This window comes from Musca domestica, unplaced genomic scaffold (genome assembly GCF_030504385.1).
Source record: "Musca domestica strain aabys unplaced genomic scaffold, Musca_domestica.polishedcontigs.V.1.1 45, whole genome shotgun sequence".
Taxonomy (NCBI): Eukaryota; Metazoa; Arthropoda; class Insecta; order Diptera; family Muscidae; genus Musca; species Musca domestica.
This window is the reverse complement of record NW_026712335.1, coordinates 3,024,037-3,045,355: the sequence shown is the minus strand read 5'-3', so window position 1 is coordinate 3,045,355 and position 21,319 is coordinate 3,024,037. Positions and strand designations below refer to the sequence as shown.

At 34.6% G+C, this 21,319-nt stretch overlaps 1 protein-coding gene across 1 annotated transcript; it reads left to right on the top strand.

Moving 5' to 3' along the window:
• The first annotated feature begins 9,266 nt into the window (after nucleotides 1-9,266).
• Nucleotides 9,267-17,320, top strand: LOC131804516 (uncharacterized). The gene is made up of 2 exons (XM_059127494.1): nucleotides 9,267-9,446; nucleotides 16,466-17,320. The coding sequence occupies exons 1-2, from the start codon at nucleotides 9,414-9,416 to the stop codon at nucleotides 17,216-17,218; spliced, it is 786 nt and encodes a 261-aa protein (XP_058983477.1). The 5' UTR covers nucleotides 9,267-9,413; the 3' UTR covers nucleotides 17,219-17,320.
• The last annotated feature ends 3,999 nt before the right edge of the window (nucleotides 17,321-21,319 follow it).

Below are 21,319 nucleotides of genomic sequence, written 5' to 3'. Positions count from 1 at the left end.
GTGACACAGTAAGCTCATCTGGTCTCTTCTTTTGCTGTTAAAGCACAAGTTTTGAATTAATCAAGTTATAAAGTATCAGTCGGATTTGCCGACAGATGTATACTCTCAGCCCAAGTGCGATTTTTAAAAAAAAAATTTTGGACTTCCGTTATGACTATTCAAATTGTTGACCCTCTATAGAGTAGAGAGTCACTGATGGAGTGCAGAATAGATATACCAAAGATTTTTTTTTTAGAAATTCGAATTTTAAGGTTACGAAAATTTCCAAAATGGTACTTTACTTTTAAAATGGTACCGTTTGGTACAATGTGATCAGATGGAGATAAAAACTTGAAATTTTGTATGAGAATCAAGGTTGGAGTAAGTTTGAAACGAAGGGAAGGGATTTTGTATTGGATGAAGGGATAAAGACAAAATTCTGAAATTTGAGATGAATGTCACTGTTGGTATCTAGAATTCAGAAGTTGAGGTGGTTTTTTGAAATTTGCACTATAATTGTCTGAAAAGCATTAATCAACTTGGTTTTGGGGAAAGGAATTGAGATGAAATCCTGAAATTTGAGATGGGTGTCATTGTTGGTATCTGAGGTTGAGAAAAAATGTGTACTATATTTGTACGAAAGAATAGAGCTGAAATCCTGAAATTTGATATTCACTATTGGTGTCTGTGATATAATGTATACTAAAATTGTTGAAAAAGTCCTAACTAACTGGGTATTGGCTGAAGTGATAGACCTGGAGTGCCGAAATTTCATATAAAGGTATCTGAAATTGTAATATGAAGGTAGTTTCGAAAAGGTGTACTATAGTTGTTCGAAAGTTATTAAATTGAAGTTAATTTGGTATATGGATAGAGCTGATGCCGTGAAATTTTATATTGCGATAACTGTTGGTGTCTAGGATTAAGATATGGAACGGTTTTGAGTACCAAAATTATACGAAAAGTACTAAATGGTAATTAATTTGGTATTGGGTGAAGGGATAGGGTTGAAATCCTCAAAATTGATATTGGGGTGTCTATTGGTATCTTGAATTGAGATATGGAGATGGTTTTTTGAAATCTATACTATAATTGTATGAAAAGTACTAAGTGGTACTAATTTCGCATCACCGTTGGTGTTTAGCATGTAGAGGTGTAAATTGTTTTGAATATGCGTACTAAATGTTATCCTGAAATTGGATAATTAGGTCTATATTGGTATCTGAGGTTAAGATATGAAGGTGATTCTGAATAAGTATACTAAAAATTGTTCTATAAATACTAACTGGTACTAAATTTTGGTAATAAGTAAATGTATGGGGTTAGAAGACGAAATTTGATATTGAGGTTTCTGTGGTATCTGGTGTTGAGATGTGGTGGTCGTATTGTAAATGGGTACCATAATTGTTAAGATTAGGTCATGGTTCATATCTTGGATGAAGATATATTGATTGTTTTGGATATGCATACTAAATGTTACTAAATTTTGTATTGGGTGAAGGGATAGAGCTGGAATCCCGATATTTGATATTGAGGTATCTGTTAGTATGTGGAATTAATATATGGAGGTAGTTTTAAAAATGTGTACTATAAACGTGCGAAAAGTACTAAATATAACTAAATTTGGTGTTGGCTGATGGAATAGATGTGATATTCTGAAAAATCCGTACTATAGTTGTTCGAAAAGTACTAATAGGTACTACATTTGGTATTGGGTGAAGGGACAGAGCTGGAATTCTGAAATTTGATATTGAGATAAAACTGGACAAATTGAGTGTTTTTTAATCTTAAAACGTCTGTTGCCACGAATCTAAAATTTTTAGGTGGACTTTTCACTGACGTTGTAGCGAGCACTTGTTGGTATTTTATAAAACCAAAAATCAATCCCACCTCATTTCTAACAACTCGTAACGGTTATTGCCTTTTTGCATTTTGTTTAAAGTATAACAAGTATTTTTTCTTCTCTGTACAATATTTGTCGAAACACAAAAATCCCAACGCAGAACATTCTAATAATTTGCATAAATCATTTTTTTCGAAATCAGGTTTCTTCAGGCGGACAAATGATGAAGATATTTGAAAATATTGAAGATGATGTAAATTCTATATTAAACAAACGATCTACTTTTAATTTATTTAACCAATTTATTCACACGTTCATATTTGTCATCGGCATTTTTTTAAAGGTGTTAAATGTTTTCCAAATATTGAAAATATTGGATGCGTTTTTTTTTTTGATATTGTCTCCCTGCGAAAAGAATTGAAAAATTACTTACTATAGTACCTGCTGGTCTAGATGGTTATAGGTACAGGGAATACATCTGTCGACACACCGAGCGATATTTTCTAACTTATCTACACAGGGTGAGATAAAAAACCTGCAACTAAGTCAAACGCCATAATTTTTACATTTTTTAAATTTTATTGAATGAAAGCAAAAAATGTCTGAAATAGCATTAAATTTTAGAATAAGTTTAGATTTGTTCGAAATGGTCACCTTTAGCTCGAATTATGGCCTTCAAATGAAACCCGTCACAGGCTGCCCGAATGTTGCTCTGCCGTATTTTGGCCCATTCCAGGCGAAGCGCTTGCTTGAGGTGATCGACATTTTGGTATTTTTTTTAGTGCCAACCTTGCTGTCCAAAATACTCCGGACACAATAGTCCAACGGATTGGTATCCGGAGATTTTGGCGGCCATTGTGCGCTGGAAATGAAGCGAGGAACTTCATTTTGTAACCATTCTTGGGTGGCGCGTGCTGAGTGCCTTTTGTCTGTTCAAGGTCTGCGGCCAAAATGTTTGCATGCCCAAGGCTTTGATACACCCTCCAGAATATTTTCGTGATAATATTCGGCATTTATTCTGATGCCACGGTTGATTAATACGAGCGGGGAGCAACCATCACCTGTTACGGTGTTATGGCCCACACTGTCACCATGGCCGGCGCTTGAGTTCTGGTGGCCAACCGACGGTGCACATTTTCAGCTGATCTCTTTGGCAAGTAAACACGATCATTTTGTCTGTTTACAAACTGCTGAACAACGAATGTTTTCTCATCGGAGCGGAGAAAACAAAAATTCGGCAGTTCACCACTCAGTTCCAACTCTTTAGCTCTTTAGAGTCTATTTTCTTTCTGTTGCGTTGTAAGGTCTTGCACTTTTTGGAATTTCAAACCCCGAGCTTATTTTTCAATATTTGCCGAATGGAATATTGCGATATGTTCAGCTCGCAAGCCATTTTTCGGCCACTGCGACGCGGGTTTCGATCAACTCGCTTCTTTACTTTTCTACCAGTATCACGGTAACGAGCGATGGTACGAGACACCAAAGATTTATTAACATTTAAATGCTAGAGTGCTCTAACGATAGTCACTTGTGCTTTTCCAGCCAAATATAAATTCCATCACGAATAACTTTTTTTCTGGAAATTTCACTCAAAAATGCTTTTGTGGGCTTGTAAACAATATAATGAGCTGTCACTGGTATAATTTTAAAAGCTGTCGGACGAGTGGCTTGGAAATGGCAGCAATCTGAAGTTGGGTGCAGTTTTTTATTTCACACCATGCAGATTGTTTTTTTGTATGAAATTGTTTCCACTTTTTATGATAAATGATATCCTGTTCAAGATTCCAATAGTTTAAACTTGAATTGACGATTTGTGTTGTTTTCAAAATTGTCACCGCGACTAAATACGCCAATCTATTCCGGGTTAGTAACACATATTTGTCAACATACATATGTATATTATTCTATTTTAAATCCCTCCGTTTCTAAATCATCAAAGAAACTCAAAATTAATTCATAACTACGAAAAAATAAAAAAAAAGTTCGCCGATAAATTTGAATATTTTAGTTCTAAAGAAATTGTGGTGAGTTAAGAATGAAACAAGATTTCAACTTTTTATCAAGAAAATCACTAGCCAAAAAATGACAATAACAAAAAATATATTTGGGATTGGAATCACAATATTAACATAAATTAGTCATAAAATGTCTTCTTGGAAATTTCTTTTGAATCGGCTGTTTTAGAATAAAACGTAGCTGAGGTAAAAGTTTCTTTTCGAAAAAAACACAATTTTTATATGTCATGCCCATGTGTGTATATGTTCTTTGGTGACAATCATTCTATTGATATGAAATAATATTAATTATCATCCGAGAACTGCTAAGGAACTCAATATTTTTATTTTTGGAATTTCCTGAAAACACAAAATGTTAATCAATTTCAAAAAATAAAAATAAAATAATTGACAAGACTACAGCATCATTGCTATTGAATATGATATTGAAATGTTGTAATCTTTTACTGGAATACATTAATTACAGTTCCGATATGAGGAAGACACGCCGGCAACTATTCAACATATTCCAATCAATTATTATGGCTTTTGTTTTTTTTTTATTTTGAGCAAATTCTATTATTATAATTAATAACAATTGCAGTTAATAAATAACTACTCGTTCTAAAATAGTGATTGGTTAATTAATTGTATGCACGTTTTTTTTAGTTTTATAAAATTCTAATAATTTCAATTACTTTTTATGGTGGCAAGGAAACAAATCCGCCACATTGACCTTCTATTCATTACGAAGCCAAAAAAAAAAACAAAATTGCAAAAAAAAAGTTTCCAAGATCTGCAAAACCTCAATATACAGGATCTAGTGTTATAAAGGGGCTATTTTTGGGATGTTTTTAGAAATGTTGAGCTATGTTTTCAAAATAGAATACATACACAGACCCCTTATATGATGCCAATATCGCAGGTTCAGGATGTCAAATCACAATCAATCAAATAAGTAAGACTGCCGTTTGATTGGAAATACATCCAAAACAGTTAAAAAAGTTAAATCAGTTGGGTCCGTTATATGGGGGTCTATACCAAGTTTGGAGGTTTTTAGAGAGTATCGGTCAGGTTGGCGACATATGTCGTATGTCCTTGATCTATAATAATTACTATGATCGACGGCAAATTTGATGTTCCGTCATGTTCCATCAAAACACTATTATTTCCTATTATTGAACAAAATATACAGTTTTGGTTGGAAAACCTTAGGCCTAGCTCTGTAGTTACTTAAAAAGAATATTTGGAAAAAATGAAATTTTTATAATGATTTTGATGATGATATATGTTGCATATTCAGTCAGGAATTTTTGGAAAAATAATCAAATATTATAATTTCATACCTGGAAGCCCTGAGAAATTCAAAATTTTTGGTATTGAAAATCTTTAAAATATTCTTAAGGAAATTCTTATTTTTTATAAAGAGTTTTTCGTAAAGATTCTTACAAATTCCTTCATTTTTGGGCAGGGGAAAAAATTAAAAAAAAAAATGAGCTTTGAAAAATAGACCCCAAAGTCCTTTTAAAAATCTTTAGAAATCAAACACTATTTAGGATTTTTTATGCAAACGAAAAATACAATTCCAAAGCAATGTATCTTAACCTAGATTTTATTGGGTTTTAGTGTATTTTCTACAAACAAACAGACCGACGGCCAGACATGGCTATGTCGGCATAGAATCTTATGCAGATCAAGAATATATACTTTGTGGGATCTTAAATGCTTATTTCGAAAAGTTACAAACGGAATGAATTAGGATTTTTAATCAAAAATTCCTTAAACATTTTAGAGAAATATTTAATTTTTGTTCAGAATGTCTTTAAAAATTCTTAAAAATGTCTTTAAAGTCCTTAAAAAACTTTTGCTAACAATTCGTTGTTTTTGTCAGGAAGTCGTTGAAATCATTCAAAGTGACGTTGTTAAAAAAATGTCTTAATACACATTATTATTGTTCCCAGGTGTTCAAAAAAGGTCGAAGTTTGTTTGGAGGTCCTTGAAAAAAGTCTTAAAAATTTCAGGGATTAAAAAAAATTAACATATCACAACTTTTTTGCCGGATTTTCTTGGAAAACTTTAATTAAAACGGAGTTCTTAAAAAAGAATCCTAATTTTTTGACAGGATAACCTTAAAAATTGCCAAAAAAATTAGCAATTTTATTAAAAAAATTCCAAAAATTACGATTTTTGGACAGGATGTCTTTAAATCTTGAAAAATCCTCGGCTTGGAAAGCAATCATTAAAAAACCATTTGACTTGAAAAAAAATCTTAAATAATTCAAGATTTTGGGCAGGAGGTTATTGCATTTTTTTAAATCCATGATTTTTGGGCCAAGTAATCTTCTAAATGTTAAAAAATTAAAATTGTTTAAAAAATCTTAAATTCTCCGCTAGGATAATCTTTGTTTGAACAACCATGTAAAACTTCTAGAAATTCGACATTTTGTCAGCTCAAAAGACTAATCTTTTCTACCAAATAGGTTCTGAAAAATCATTTCCTATAAACACATATATTTCAATTCGATATATGGTCGGCAGACCATTGACAAATTACCAAAAATGTACACACTTCTTTCAAGGAAGACTTTCCCAAAACATTTCGACAAATTAAACGATTTCTGGTTAAGGGGGCTCTTGAAAAACCTCCCTTCAATTTAGTGCCTCTAAAAAAATTCTTCACAAATTCTTAATTTTTGTTCAGAAAATCGTAGAAAATCTACAAAAAATATGATTTCCACCTACAAGTCCTTAGAAGAAAGCATAACTAATGGCCAGGAAATCTTAAAAACTTTTATTTAGAAAATCAGAATTTTTTGGTTGGGAGGTACCTAAAAAATGTGTTACAGCAGTAATTATTTATCATAAATATAAAATTTTTGATCAAGGCGTCCCTAGAAAATATTGTGATTCTTGGCAAATATATCCTAAAAATGTGATCTTCTGATTTTTAGTCAGGAGTCTTTGAAAGATTTTGGAAGATCTTGGAAAATCCAAAAAAAAAATGGTTAATGAATCTTTAAAAAATATTCTTATATGCAAAAATTCGATATTTAGATTTTTAGATGGTTGATTTTGATCAAGAGGTCCTTTAAAAAATCTTAAATAATCCAGAATACTGATCAAGTTTTGAGTATATGTTTTTGAAAAATATCTTTAAAAATTAGTGATTTTTATTCAGAATATCCTCAAAAAAAAACTTAAAAATTGAAAAATTCCAGTCAGGTTTGTTTTGAAAAACGTTTCTTAAAAATTTATTTTAGGTCAGAAAATCCTTAAAAAAATTCGATCTTAGATTTTTTATCTACCATTTTCATTAGTAGATCCCTTGATTTTTAGTCAGGAGTTCTTTGGAAGAGTCCAAAGATCCAAAGGTATTTTAAAAAATTCCAGACCTTGGTTCATAAGGTCCGCAAAAACATTGTTCATGATAAACATTTTTAAAAATTAAAATTGTTGGTGAAGATTTTCTTGAAAATTATTTTACGATTTATTTTTAACATTCACTAAAAAAATATTTTTTAAATATTTAAGGATATTTGAAGAACATCTAAAAAATCAGCGTTTTTAAAAATATCCAGAATTCTTGACCATAAAGTTTTCCAATCAATTTTCATAAATATTTTTAAAACTCCAAAAATTTGACCGGGAAGTTCTATAAAAATCCACAGTTCTTAACCAGAAAGTGATTTAAAAAATCATGATTTCTTAAAAATAAATGATTTTGGAAAAATATTAAAATAATAAAAATTATTAACCAGGAACTCCTTTAAAAATCCACAATTTTTGGCCTATAATTGCTTGAAAATATATTATGGAAACAAATATTAAAAAAATGAATCAAAAACCTTTCGGATTTTGGACAGAGAAAATATCATAAAAGAGATTTCCTCAAAACTGTTCATTAAATGTATCAAAGCACATATACCATTAGTGAACAACGGACATTAGATACGACTTGAGTTGAGAATATTGAAAAAAAAATCCAAAGTTAACAAGCAAGTTTTTTAATAGGGTGACATTTGCCCAATATTGAAAAAATGTATACAAAAAATATTCACTTTTTTATCTAAACTAGATTTTCTAAGATTTTATCCTTTTCTTGCAATAGACCATTCCGAATTGATGGGAAATATGAAAATTGGCCCAGCAGTTCTTGACTTAAAAGCAAAATAAATATGATCCAATTTTTTGTGGTCTTTAATGGTCAGAAGTGACTTTTAAATGAATATGTGATTTGGCTTTAATTTACCCGCTAAATATTGTCCAATGACCCTACAAATTGGTAGGATTTGGCCCAACCCTTACCTCTAATTTCATGCGAAATTCCGCTTCAATTGGTTTATAACAGCAAAATCAGGATATTTTTCTGTTTTTGGTCCATTTTAACCCCTGCGATATTCTGCGATCATCTCCAAAACAATATGGTTCTATTCTGACCCTGTCACCTCCATTTTCAATTTCGTAAGTAAGGGACCATAATTGCGTCCTGTAGCGTTATTACAAATTAACATAGACAAACAGACGGACAGCTAAATCGACATAGCTTGGCGAGAGATGAAGATCCATACATATAGTTTCTTATGTCGGGGACCAATATTTCGAGGTGTTATATAATTTTTGGCCCAATCAAACTTTGTATACCCCAACTCATAGTGGTGTAGGGTATAAAAACTTAAGACTTCCACATCCTCAACTTTTGTTCTAAGCGAAAATATAAGATTCCATTTCTCATAACCCTATTAGTTTAGAAATATTATTTAACAATTGATATTTGCATGCATGTACGTCCATGTATGTCTTTGTGTAATAACCACTTAATATTAGAAACAAACAATACCAATAATGATGAGGGTGCTAATGAACGATTACACAAAATAATTACAAATTTGAATACGTCTTCCCCATTTGTTCGGTTAAGTTAAGGAAGCTACAACATGACCACAGAACAAAACACAACACAACACAAAATTTTTGATTTGACTGGCAGCGGACGAGAAATGACAAGACAACAGGGCATCGCATTAGAAAACCGGGTTCACAGCAAACGCGTGCGTCTTTTTTCGTTCCATAGAAATAGAAAACAACAAATTTTGTTCTTGGCAAAAAAATATTGATTGACTTGGCGATAAAAAAAAACATACATTTATGTTTTCTTATTTTTTTTTTCTTCGACTGAAAGATGGTGAGTAATAAACCGGCTACGAGAACAAATCTCATCTTCACAGAACCAAAATGAGATGACGCTAATGATGATGAGATGGATGCTGTTGGAGAGTATCATCATTGGCAGTTATTTTTTTAAAACGTATTCAGCCATGTGCTTAATTTATTGTTTTGTTGTTTTTTTTTCAACACGTTTTTTGTTTTTGCTTCGGCTTCTTTTTTTTTGCATTTACATTTATTCAGCTTCGATTTTAAGCAAACGTCTATATAAATAGAAAGATTTTTAGTATTTCTAAATCATTAGCATTTCGCCAGTGAAGAGATTCAAATCGGTGTTTGAGAAACAGTCAAAAACAAAAGAAAAACAAGTTAATTGCATTTTAGCAACAAGTTCGTGTCTTAAGTCTTTCGTTTTAATTACTCGAACATCAAATATGAAGTGTATTTTGTTCAGTGTGTTTTTGGTGGTTAGTATTTAAACTTTTTTTCTCTTCTTCTAAGACAATTACAAAAAAAAATTGTATTTCATGTGTGAATCAAATCGAAAGATTTTGGAAAACTCAATTCAATTATGTATCGAATGTATTAAAAATTCAAATATTTTGAAGTGCTGACATTAAGAATTAAATAATTTGGAAAAAAAACTTAAATTTTGAAATTTTGAAAAGTAAACTTCAATGCATGTGTTCGAAACAACCTCAGACTATAAATGTGTGCAGATGCAACAAAATTTATTTGATTTAAAACTTCTAATTAAGTGAAAAGCATTTTTCGTCAAAGTTACTAGAGTTGGAGATGGAATTGTTTTAGTTTGAAATAAACGAATTTTCATAAAAAACGACATGCTATATAAGAGGATTTGCTAAGCCTATTTTCAGAAAAAAAAAAAAAAAAACGTTCCGGCAAAGAATGTCTTCCGAATTGGCTTCAAGTGAAAATTTGGTTATCCTAACACAGACAGTTATATTTGAACATTTTTTTTTTCGAATTGAGCTACTAATGACCTACGGATACGATATTGAAAATTAAATAAATCTAAATCCCATTTAAATAAATAAATAAATAAGTCCCACACATCCAACCAGAATGTGACTCGTTTCGCCGTTGGTTAAGCAGCTTATCAGGCATATTAGACGCTATTTAAGTGGCTAGACGAAGATTTGAAAGTTATATTCAATTTTGAAAAGTTATATTTATTCATACCTCTTTGGATAAGTGCATATATGAATTAATGCAAAAATGTTTTTTTCATTCTAAGCCGGTCTATAGTCTGACTGCAGAATCCTATTTTAAATTCTCAACCTAAACAAGGGAAGATTCTTTTTATAAATTAATTGGATCTGTCTTCCAATTCGAAAGTGTTATAAGTGTGCTGTGGATTAAAACGCAATAACGTGGATTAGAAATTCAGCCGGTCTCATTTTGAAAATATTTGTATTGGAAATTGTTGCCTTATTAGGGCGAAGATAATTTTTGAACGGTTATTTGATAATTTTTCTTGCGAATTGTTCTATTAAAGCCCCAAGGATGGCATTGAGAATAGTAATTTAGCAAAGTCCCACGATGCATGACGTTCAAATTCAAATCTCAATACTAACATAGCCCCACTATTCTATAAATAAACATGTGTTAACTCATCGTCTACTTTACGCAGACAAAAAGTTCCACAATCCGATTGGGGACACAACAAACTACAATTTTGCCTTAAGGCTACAACAAAAAATATGGCCCAAAATTGGAAGTATTAGGAAAGGGATATGGAAAGCTAAATATATACAGGGTGAGATAAAAAAACCGCAACAAAGTCAAAAGCCATAAATTTTACATTTTTTTTTTTTAATTTTATTGAATGAAAGTAAAAAATGTCGGAAATAGCATGAAATTTTAGAACAAGTTTAGATTTATTCGAATTGGTCACCTTTGGCACGAATTATGGCCTTCAAACGGCCTATGAAACCGTCACACGCTGCCCAAATTCTGCTATGCGGTATTTTGGTCCATTCCCGGCTAAGCGCTTGCTTGAGGAGATCGACACTTTGGTATTTTTTAGTGCTAACCTTGCTTTCCAAAATACTCCAGACACAATAGTTCAACCTACTGGTATCCGGAAATTTTGGCGCCTATTGTTCGCTGGAAATGAAACGAGGAACCTCATTTTGTAACCATTCTTGGGTGGCGCGTGCTGAGTGCGATAGTGCTGAGTCGTGTTGGAATGTCCAAGGTCTGCGGCCAAAATGCGTCCAGAATATGTTCGCGATAATATTCGGCATTTATTCTGATGCCACGGTCGATTAATACGAGCGGACAGCGACTATCGGCTGTTATGTCGGCCCACACCATAATCATGGCCGGCGCTTGAGTTCTGGTGGCCAACCGAAGGAGCACATTTTCAGCTGACCTCTTTGGCAAGTAAACACGATCATTTCGTTTGTTTACAAACTGCTGGACAACAAATGTTTTCTCATCGGAGCGGAGAAAACCAAGTTTAGCTCTTTTGGGTCTATTTTCTTTCTGTTGCGGTGTAAGTTCTTGCTCTTTGTGGAATTTCAATGCCTTTACCCCGAGCTCATTTCTCAATATTTACCGAATGGAATATTGCGATATGTTCAGCTCACGTGCCATTTTCCGAATCACATTTAACTTTTTTTCTGGATAATTCTCACCAAAATGCTTTTGTACGCTTGTAAACAATTTAATGAGCTGTTCCTGGAATAATTTTAACAGCTGTCGGACTAGTGACTTAGAAATGCGAGGAGTCTGAAGTTGGTTGCAGTTTTTCCATCTAACCCTGTACACAAACTCCGGGTGGGACGGAGGTTCAGGAAAGAAGAAAGTATTTTCCTTTCCTATAAACTTATCCTTCCCATCTGATGGGACGAAATGTCTAACCAGGCGGGGAAGGCATAGGCGACGAAATGTCTGACCAGCTGCTGATAGATCAAGAGCCCGACATCTTGGGAAAGACCACCCCTCACTTTTAGGTTTCACTGAGTCCGAAATACAGACGTTTATCTTTTGACAGCACAGAGATTATATGACGTTAGCATACCCTCGACGATGATATTATCTATGAATCGGCATTTGTCGATTCTATGTGTTTGATCCTTATCATAGATCGACCTACAGGAATGAAATCCATAGGAGCCATCTGACCTATGGATGGGACGGAGGTCCAGGCAAAAGGAAACTATTTTTCGTTCCCACAACCTATGCCTTTTCATCCCTTTCATCTGAGTCGAAATGTCAAACCAATGGGGGAAGGCATAGGCGACGAAATTTCTGATCAGCTGCAGGTAGATCCAGAGCCTAACGTCTTGGAAGAGACCATGTCTCATCTTTAAGATTCCACTGTATCCGAAACCCAGACGCTCTAGACAGTACGGAGTTTATATGACGTTATCATACCCTCAGCGATGTCTAGAAAGGAAGCTATTTTTCTTTCCCACAAACTTAGCCTTTACACCTGATGAGACGAAATCTCAAATAAGACGAAGAAGGCATAGGCGATCTTAGATCATATCACCTGCAAGTAGATCAAAAGCATAACATCTTGGGAGAGGCTACCCTTCATTCTTAAGATTCCCTAAGTATTAAATATTACCCTAAGTATTTCATCGTATCCGAGACATGAGCCTACTCCGAGCATAGATTCAAAGGCAGTTTAGACCTTCTTAAATTAGGGAAGACTACACCCGAACACAACTTTAGGCGAAGGATATCGAAGTACTAGTTAGCGCTCCTACTAACTGCATATATTCGTAACCGTTCGATCACTTTTATAAGTACCTAGTTCATATGTTATTCCAATGAATCGTTCTATCGAAGTATTTTATTTCCCATAACCACCTGATGAGACAATGTGTCAAACCAGACCTTCTAGTAGATCAAGAGCATAATAACTTGGGAAGATTCTAAATCATAGAAATAAACTAGATTGATCTACCTAATGTTCTTTTGAATTAATTGTTCTAACGAACTGGTTCATTCGTGGACTTTACAACTCCATTTCACTGTCCACGACTTCTGGACTATAGAGCAAAATATTGAGATAGTCCGCAAATCTAAATCCTCATTGTTATATCACACATAAACAAAAAATGCAACATCACATTTGTTTAAAAAAAACATGGTAATATTAATATTCAAGTTTAAAGAACATCGTCAAATGAGATCTCATAGATCCGGCTTGATTAAATGTGCCATTGAATTGTACAAAATGTTAATTTTTCGGAATTTGATAACCTTTTCGCGATTTCTTCTTCTTGATCTTGTGGTTTTTATTCAACAAAAACCCGTTAAATTCTAGTAAATTCGTTGTAGACAAAAAAAAAGCAGCCAACCAACAACAAATGAGTTTCAAATCTGCGCATATATTAATCGGCTTTTTAACCAACAAGCATAACCGATTGATCGAATTGACACCTTTTTTTACGAAAAAGAAAAAAATATGAATTTATAAATGAGAAGAATTTCAATATTATTAACATCAATCGTTTTCGATCACACAAAGAGAGATGATCTCAACCTCCTCAAATGGAAAATAATTCATTCAGAATTTTATTCATTTAACCAATAAAATATTTCAATATTTTCTTTTAGTCTCCCGTATCAGCATGAGGATGAGTAGAAAGTAACTTGTTTGTTTTATTTTACAATAAAAGCAAAAAAAAATAAATAAAACAAGTTTTAGCAAAATATGCGCAATTCCGGAAATTCCAAAAGTGTTAATTAAATAAATAAAAGCGGAAATAATCATAAATATAAATGTTTATTGTTCAATTATTATTTTGCAGTCAGTCTGTGGTTGTTTTTTTTTTTTTTTTTTTTTTTTTTTTAATTGTAAAAAATATATAAACAGTTGTTTTTGAAAGAAAACTAACTTTAAAACCGGATTGTTGAGATTGCCCATCATTTTGAAATGTGTAAATATTATCACCTTTTTGAAATGATTTTATCTTTAAATACCAATCAATATCAAAATTAAGTTTTCCTCAAAAATTCAGTGTGGGTGTTTAATGGCTCACTTAAATTTGATTTATTTCCCGGACTGTCAGAGCGGAACTTATCGAATTTGTTAGCAAAGGTGGATACCAAAACGACAATATACTGTGTCTTTAACGCTTTTGAGGCAATTGAAGGTGGAAATTCCATGCCCGCGGATCTCCACTCGGCATTTAAAGCATTTATTGACTGCTGTCAATTTAGGACCTAAAGGATTCGGGATCTTACCGACCTTTTATTATTTTTATTTTATTTTATTCCCTAACTGTCAGAGCGGAACTTGTTGAATTTGCAAGCAAAGGTGGATACCAAAACTATAAACATATCGTCGACTGTGTCTTTAACGCTTTTGAGGTAATTGAAGGTCGAAATTCCTTGTCCGCGGATCTCCACTCGGCATTTATTGACTGCTGTACATTTATGACCTAAGGGTTTCGGGATCTTACCGACCTTCTTATACCCTCCACCATTCTATGGAAGGTATATTAGCTTTGCCATTCCGTTTGTAACTCCTTAAAATATTCATAATATAATCTAGAAAGTATTTACAGGGTGAGATAAAAACACGTCAACAAAGTCAAACGGCAGAATTTTTACTTTTTTTTTTAATTTTATTGAATGAAAGCAAAAAATGTCGGAAATAACATCAAATTTTCGAATTGGTCACCTTTGGCACGAATTATGACCTTCAAACGGCCAATGAAACCGTCACACGCTGCCCGAATGTTGCTCTGTGGTATTTTGGCCCATTCCCGGTGATCGACACTTTGGTATTTTTTAGTGCCAATCTTGCTTCCAAAATACTCCAGACACAATAGTCCAACGGATTGGTATCCGGAGATTTTATTGGCTGGAAATAAAGCCAGAAACCTCATTTGGTGCTGAGTCCTATTGGAATGTCCAAGATCTGCGGCCAAAATGTTTGCGTGCCCAAGGCTTTAATACAACCTCCAGAATATTTTCGCGATAATATTCGGCATTTATTCTGATGCCACGGTCGATTAATACGAGCGGAGAGCGACCATGGGCTAGTATGGCGACCCACACCATCACCATGGCCATCAGAACGCCAACCGAAGGGGCAAATTTTCAGCTGACCTCTTTGGCAACCCACACCATCACCATGGCCGGCGCTTGAATTCTGGTGGCCAACCGAAGGTGCACATTTTCAGCTGACCTCATTGGCAAGTAAACACGATCATATTGGTTGTTTACAAACTGCTGGACAACGAATGTTTTCTCATCGGAGAAAACCAAATTCGGCAGTTCACCACTTTCGGTCAAGCGAAGCAACTCTTTAGCTCTTCTGAGTCTATTTTCTTTCTGTTGCGGTGTAAGTTCTGGCACTTTTTGGAAATTCAATGGCTTTACCCCGAGCTCATTTTTCAATCTTCAATTTGCCGAATGGAATGTTGCAAAATGTTCAGCTCACGAGCCATTTTTCGGCCAGTGCGAGGCGGGTTTCGATCAAGTCGCTTCTTTACTTTTCAAACCATTTCTGCTGATTGTGCTGTTTTCTTCCGTCCACTTCCTTGACGTCGAGCTACGCTACCAGCATCACGGTAACGAACGATGGTACGAGACACAAACGATTTATTCAAATTTAAATGGTGGAGTGCTCTAAGGCTAAAATTTTGCATACACGTTTCCGTATAGCCCCCATATAACGGTATCTCCCGATAATCGGTATTTTGATTATTTCAACAACATTATTCACCGGAATCGTTTTAAATTTCGTATTGGAAGATCTTAATGGGTTTTACTAATTATGGCAAAAAATGTTCGTAGCAGGTGCAGGTCTTCGTATAGGCCCCATACATCACTACCTCGCTATATTCGGTATTTAAAGAATTGTAGGTACAATATTCACCGAAACTGTTTGAAATTTCGTATTTGTAGTTCCTAATAGGTACTACAGCCTGTGACAGAAAATTGCCTATGCAGGTCCAGGTCTTCGTATAGTCCCGATATAACGGTACCTCCCTATATTCGGTGTTTTGATGATTTTAGCTATAATTACCCGGGTTTTTTTCAAGTTTCGTATTTGAATATTGTAATAGCCTTTGGCCCACGTCTTCGTATAGATCCCAATATATCGGCTATATTCGGTATTTTTAAGAGTTTAACAGAATTTTAAACGAATTTTATTATTTCGAAAATTTCCAATTTTTTTCGAAATGGAGGGTATTCCAAGATCGCCTCGGCCGAACTAACTGTTTTTTACTTGCTACCCTTCCCGTCCCCCGTCGGCAAGACCTCTAAACTGATAATCTATGGACGAACGAATGTATGTGCTCAAGATGCTGTAGCTGAAGATGTTTACTTAGCTTTTTGAAAATGTCTTGCTTTCGTTTTCATTCAGCTGGAGAGCTTCTGGCCAGATTAGTCCTTTTACAGACCTATTTGTAAAATAAAATAAAGAAAAATAATTGTAAAACATTATATATTTAATAATAACAAACCATTTTCTCTTTTTTCCTTCCAGGTCCTTCCAGCCGCCCTCTTGGCAGAGAATATTTTCAAAATTAACATTTCTCCCGAAGAGGCTCAACAATATATTGCTCAGGTCAGCTCACGTGGCCTGAACAACATTGAATATGCTCCCAAGACCGGTGAAAATCCTTTGCCCGAGGCACGCAACGAAAAGGGTGAATTCGTCTATATGGGTCGTGTAATTGAAAATCCCAACGATTATGTCGAAGAACATTACGATGCCCATCAGTATCATGGCCAGGATGGTTTGGGTCAATACGTCTACGGCTACAAGGATTGGAATCAGGGTAAAAACGAAAAGAAAGATGCCAGTGGCACCGTAACCGGTACCTACAAATATGTTCAACCTCATGGCCGTGACTTCATTGCCAACTACTATGCCGATCGTACTGGCTTCCATGTCGAAGATAATCGCCCCGCTCATTTGAAGAATCCCCCCACCAAAACTCCAGCCGTCAAAAAAGCCGAAGAGGAACATTTCCGTCTGTGGGGTGAATATGCTGCCGCTGCTGGTCACAACCCCGATCCTTATGCTCCCGAATATCAAACCGGTGAAGGCCGCTATGAACCACAATCTTCTGATCAGGAATATGTCCATCAAGAACCCGAATACGTACCCGGTCCCGAAGAACATGGCGAACCCAAAGGTTTCTACTATGCTTTCGATTACAATGTACCCTTGTTGCGCAACAAGAAGGAACGCGAAGAATTGGAACAATTGCGTGCCATCAACAACAAGGATTAAATGCAATAGTAAAGTTTCTTGTATCTAGGACATGTTTAAGTTTTAATTTATAAATTATTTATTTTATGTATACTTCCTGCAATTAAATTAATTTATATGTAATAGCTACGTCCTTTTTTCCACCTCGTCAAATGCACTACGAATGTACCTCATGTGATTGTAAATAAATAAAAAAAAAAAAAAACACAAACGACCGTAATAAAATTTAGATTTTTAATTAATAACAACAACATGAAATTGCATTAGGTTTTTCGGAACATATTGGTTCCAGGGAAAACATACGGAAAATAATGTGAATTTTTAGGAAAAGCGGATGGCTGTGGTATGGTAAATGTTTCTCCCTGTCCCTCTCTCTCTCTCCGAAAAACTCACTTACATATGAACATGCAAGGTCACAGTATTCAAAGAGTCTTGAATAAGTAGTCCAGTATGGAGCTACAAGGATAGGAAAGGATGCCACTGCAAGAGCACTAAAAGTATAGACAAGGATACTACTCAAAGAGTCTTAAATAAGACATGTGGTCCATGGTATAGAATTTTGTAAACTATTGCAGATATATTTCTAAATTGTTTTTTTTTTTTTTTGTACTATACAGTCACGGACAAAATAATAGGTCACCTCTCTTTATTTCCAACAAAATACAGGGTGAGATGAAAAAACTGCACCCGACTTCAGACAGCTGTCATTTCTAAAATTATTCCAGTGACAGCTCATTATATTGTTTACAAGCGTACAAAAGCATTTTGGTGAGAATTTTCCAGAAAAAAAGTTATTCGTGATGGAATTCAAGCGTGATTGTGTGATTTCCTTATATTTGGCTGGAAAACCACAAGTTGCTATCCTTAGGTCACTTCAGCATTTAAATGTGAATAAATCTTTTGTGTTTCGTAACATCGTTGGTTACCGTGATACTGGTAGCGTAGCCGGACGTCAAGGAAGTGGACGGAAGAAAACAGCAACATCAGCAGAAATGGTTCGAAAAGTAAAAAAGCGGCTTGATCGAAACCCGCGCCGCAGTGGCCGAAAAAATGGTTCGTGAGCTGAACATATCGCAATATTCCATACGGCAAATATTGAAAAAATGAGCTTGGGGTAAAGCCATTGAAATTCCAAAAAGTGCAAGAACTTACACCCCAACAGAAACGAAAAAGAGACTCAAAAGAGGTAAAGAGTTGCTTCGCTAGGCCGAAAGTGATGAACTGCTGAATTTGGTTTTCTCCGTCTCCGATGAGAAAACATTCGTTGTCCAGCAGTTTGTAAACAAACAAAATTATGGCGTTTGCTTGTCAAAGAGGCCAGCTGAAAATGTGCACCTTCTGTTGGCCACCAGAACTCAAGCTCCGGCCATTGTGATGGTGTGGGCCGCCATAACAGCCGATGGTTGCTCTCCGTTCGTATTAATCGACCTTGGCATCAGAATAAACGCCGAATGTTATGGCGAAAATATTTTGGAGGGTGTATAAAAGCCCTGGGCATGCAAACATTTTGGCCGCAGATCTTGGACATTCCAACACGAATCAGCACGCGCCACCCAAGAATGTTTACAAAATGAGGTTCCTCGCTTCATTTCCAGCCATTGTGCATCCAAATCTCCGGATACCAATCCGTTGGACTATTGTGTCTGGAGTATTTTGGAAAGCAAGGTTGGCACTAAAAAATACCAAAGTGTCGATCACCACAAGCAAGCGCTTCGCCGGGAATGGGTCAAAATACCGCAGAGCAACATTCGGGCAGCGTGTGACGATTTCAGTGGCCGTTTGAAGACCATAATTCGTGCCAAAGTTAACCAATTCGAACAAAACTAAACTTATTCTAAAATTTGATGCAATTTCCGAAAATTTTTACTTTTGTTTAATGAAATTTAAAAAGAATGTAGTTTTCGGTCTCACTCTTTACAGATAAAAAATGTTATTATGTGCAAAATTGGAACGAAAAATTTGATTCGAATATTTATATCCAATTTTATGCTAAATGATAAATTTCAAATTCATCTTAGAGTCTGTTTGAGAGAAATATTTACAGATATCAAGTGGTAAAGAATCACCGATATAAGTATTGAAAATTGGGACTTTCTAAGTGTGAGGTACCAAAGAGGTTCGAAGGTATATATCATCTTTACAACAGATCTTGCGTAAGCAAAAATATTTGGATGTGTGAAATTTGAAGAATATTAGACGCTTTCGTAAAGAGTTTTGCTTTTCAAAAATCTTGAACCCTAGATGGTGGAAGTACCGTACCAGAAGAAATGGTGCAATCTCTACCATCTTTATAACATATCTTGTGTTGATAGAAATATTGAGCTGTGCCAAGTCTGAATGGAATCCGATGTTAATTTCGCGTTTAATGAGCTTCAGGAAACTCAAAATTTTGACCCTATGCGAGGAAGGTACCAGAAGGAGTTACCCGATATATCCCAACTTCACAGCAGACCTTGGTCTAATAAAAATATTATGATGTGTGTAATTTGAAGAGAACCGGGTGCTTATTTCGGATTTTATGATCGTATTTGTTTATTCAAAATGTTTGCCGCTTTGTGGGGGAGCTACCAGAAGGAATGGTCCGATCTCTACCATCTTTATAACAGATCTTGTGTTGATGGAAATATTGGGATATACCAAGTCTGAATGGAATCGAAAGTTAATTTCGCGTTTTATGAGCTTCATGGAAACTCAAAATGTTGACCCTAAGTGGGGGAGCCAGAAGGAGTAGACCGATATATCCCTTCTTCACAGCATATCTTGAGTTAGTAGAAGAAATGGGTTGTGTGAAATATAAAAAGAACCTTGTGCTTATTTCGGATTTTATAAACGTTGTGTTTATTCAAAACTTTGACCCTTTGTGGGGGAGCTACAAGAAGGAATGGTCCGATCTCTACCATCATTATAACAAATCCTGTATTTACAGAAATATTGAGATGTACCAAGTCTGAAAGGAAACGGATGTTCCTTTAGTGTGTTAAGAGTTTCTCGAATATTCAAAATTTTGGCCCTTTGCGGGGGACATACCGGAAGGAGTGGACCGATATGTTCTATTTTAACACCAGGCCTTGGGTTAACAAAAATATTGGGATGTGTGAAATTTGAAAAGAGTCAGACTCTTATTTCACATTTTATAAGAGTTATAATTATTCAAAATTTTTGACCCATTGTGGGGGACGTATTTGATGGAGTTTAACGATATTGTCCATTTTCGCACCTAACATAGTACTCATGCAAATATTAGGATTTGCAAAGTTGGAGCAAAATCTGCAATAAAATATTTTCTTTGAAAATTTTGACATTTGGTGCGAAAGGTACCAGAATGAGTTGACCGTTATTGCCCGTCTCCAAACTCGATCAACGTTTGACAATAATATTGCGATGTGCCAAGTTAGGATCAAATCAGATACTCCCTCCGAGAGTTAACCTGCGCACCATCCAGACAGAGAAACAGACGGACATCCCTAAATCGCCTCCAAATGTCCGGAAACGGATTTGGTCCAAAGAGGCCTTGGTTTTAAAACCTTTATTTCGATGAGGTACGTTTTGGCCGCATCAAATGATATATACCCTCTTTAGCCATATGGCTGAGGGTATATAAAAAGTATTATATCGTTTTATAACAGAATATCCTTCTACTTTCATTTCTCAAAGGTCCATAAAGCTAAATTATTTGTGGCGACCCTAGCCCCCGCTGAATCTACCCCAGCTTCAAAATAAGAAAACACGTCTTTACACATCATTTGAATTTCCTGTTGTTTTGGTTCGTGTATCATCAGACCAATTTTACGAAATTCATCCTGGATTTAATAGTTTTAGCCTTTTATCCATGTACTTGTTAAGAAGAATCGATAAACTTACCGCTGCAACAAACCCAACATTTGAATATTTACGACAACGATTTACAAATATGAAATATATTAAACTTATTGCATAAATAAAACTCTGAGTGGGTTTTTTGTGTATATATCAGTTTTTTTGTTTGTTTTATTACATATTCTTTTTTTAAGTTCATTCACAATCATATAAAAAGATTTATAATATATTTTCTATGTATATATAATTTGTGTTTTTTTGTTGTAATATAAGAAAATTAACGCAATATTTTGCTTTTGTATTTCG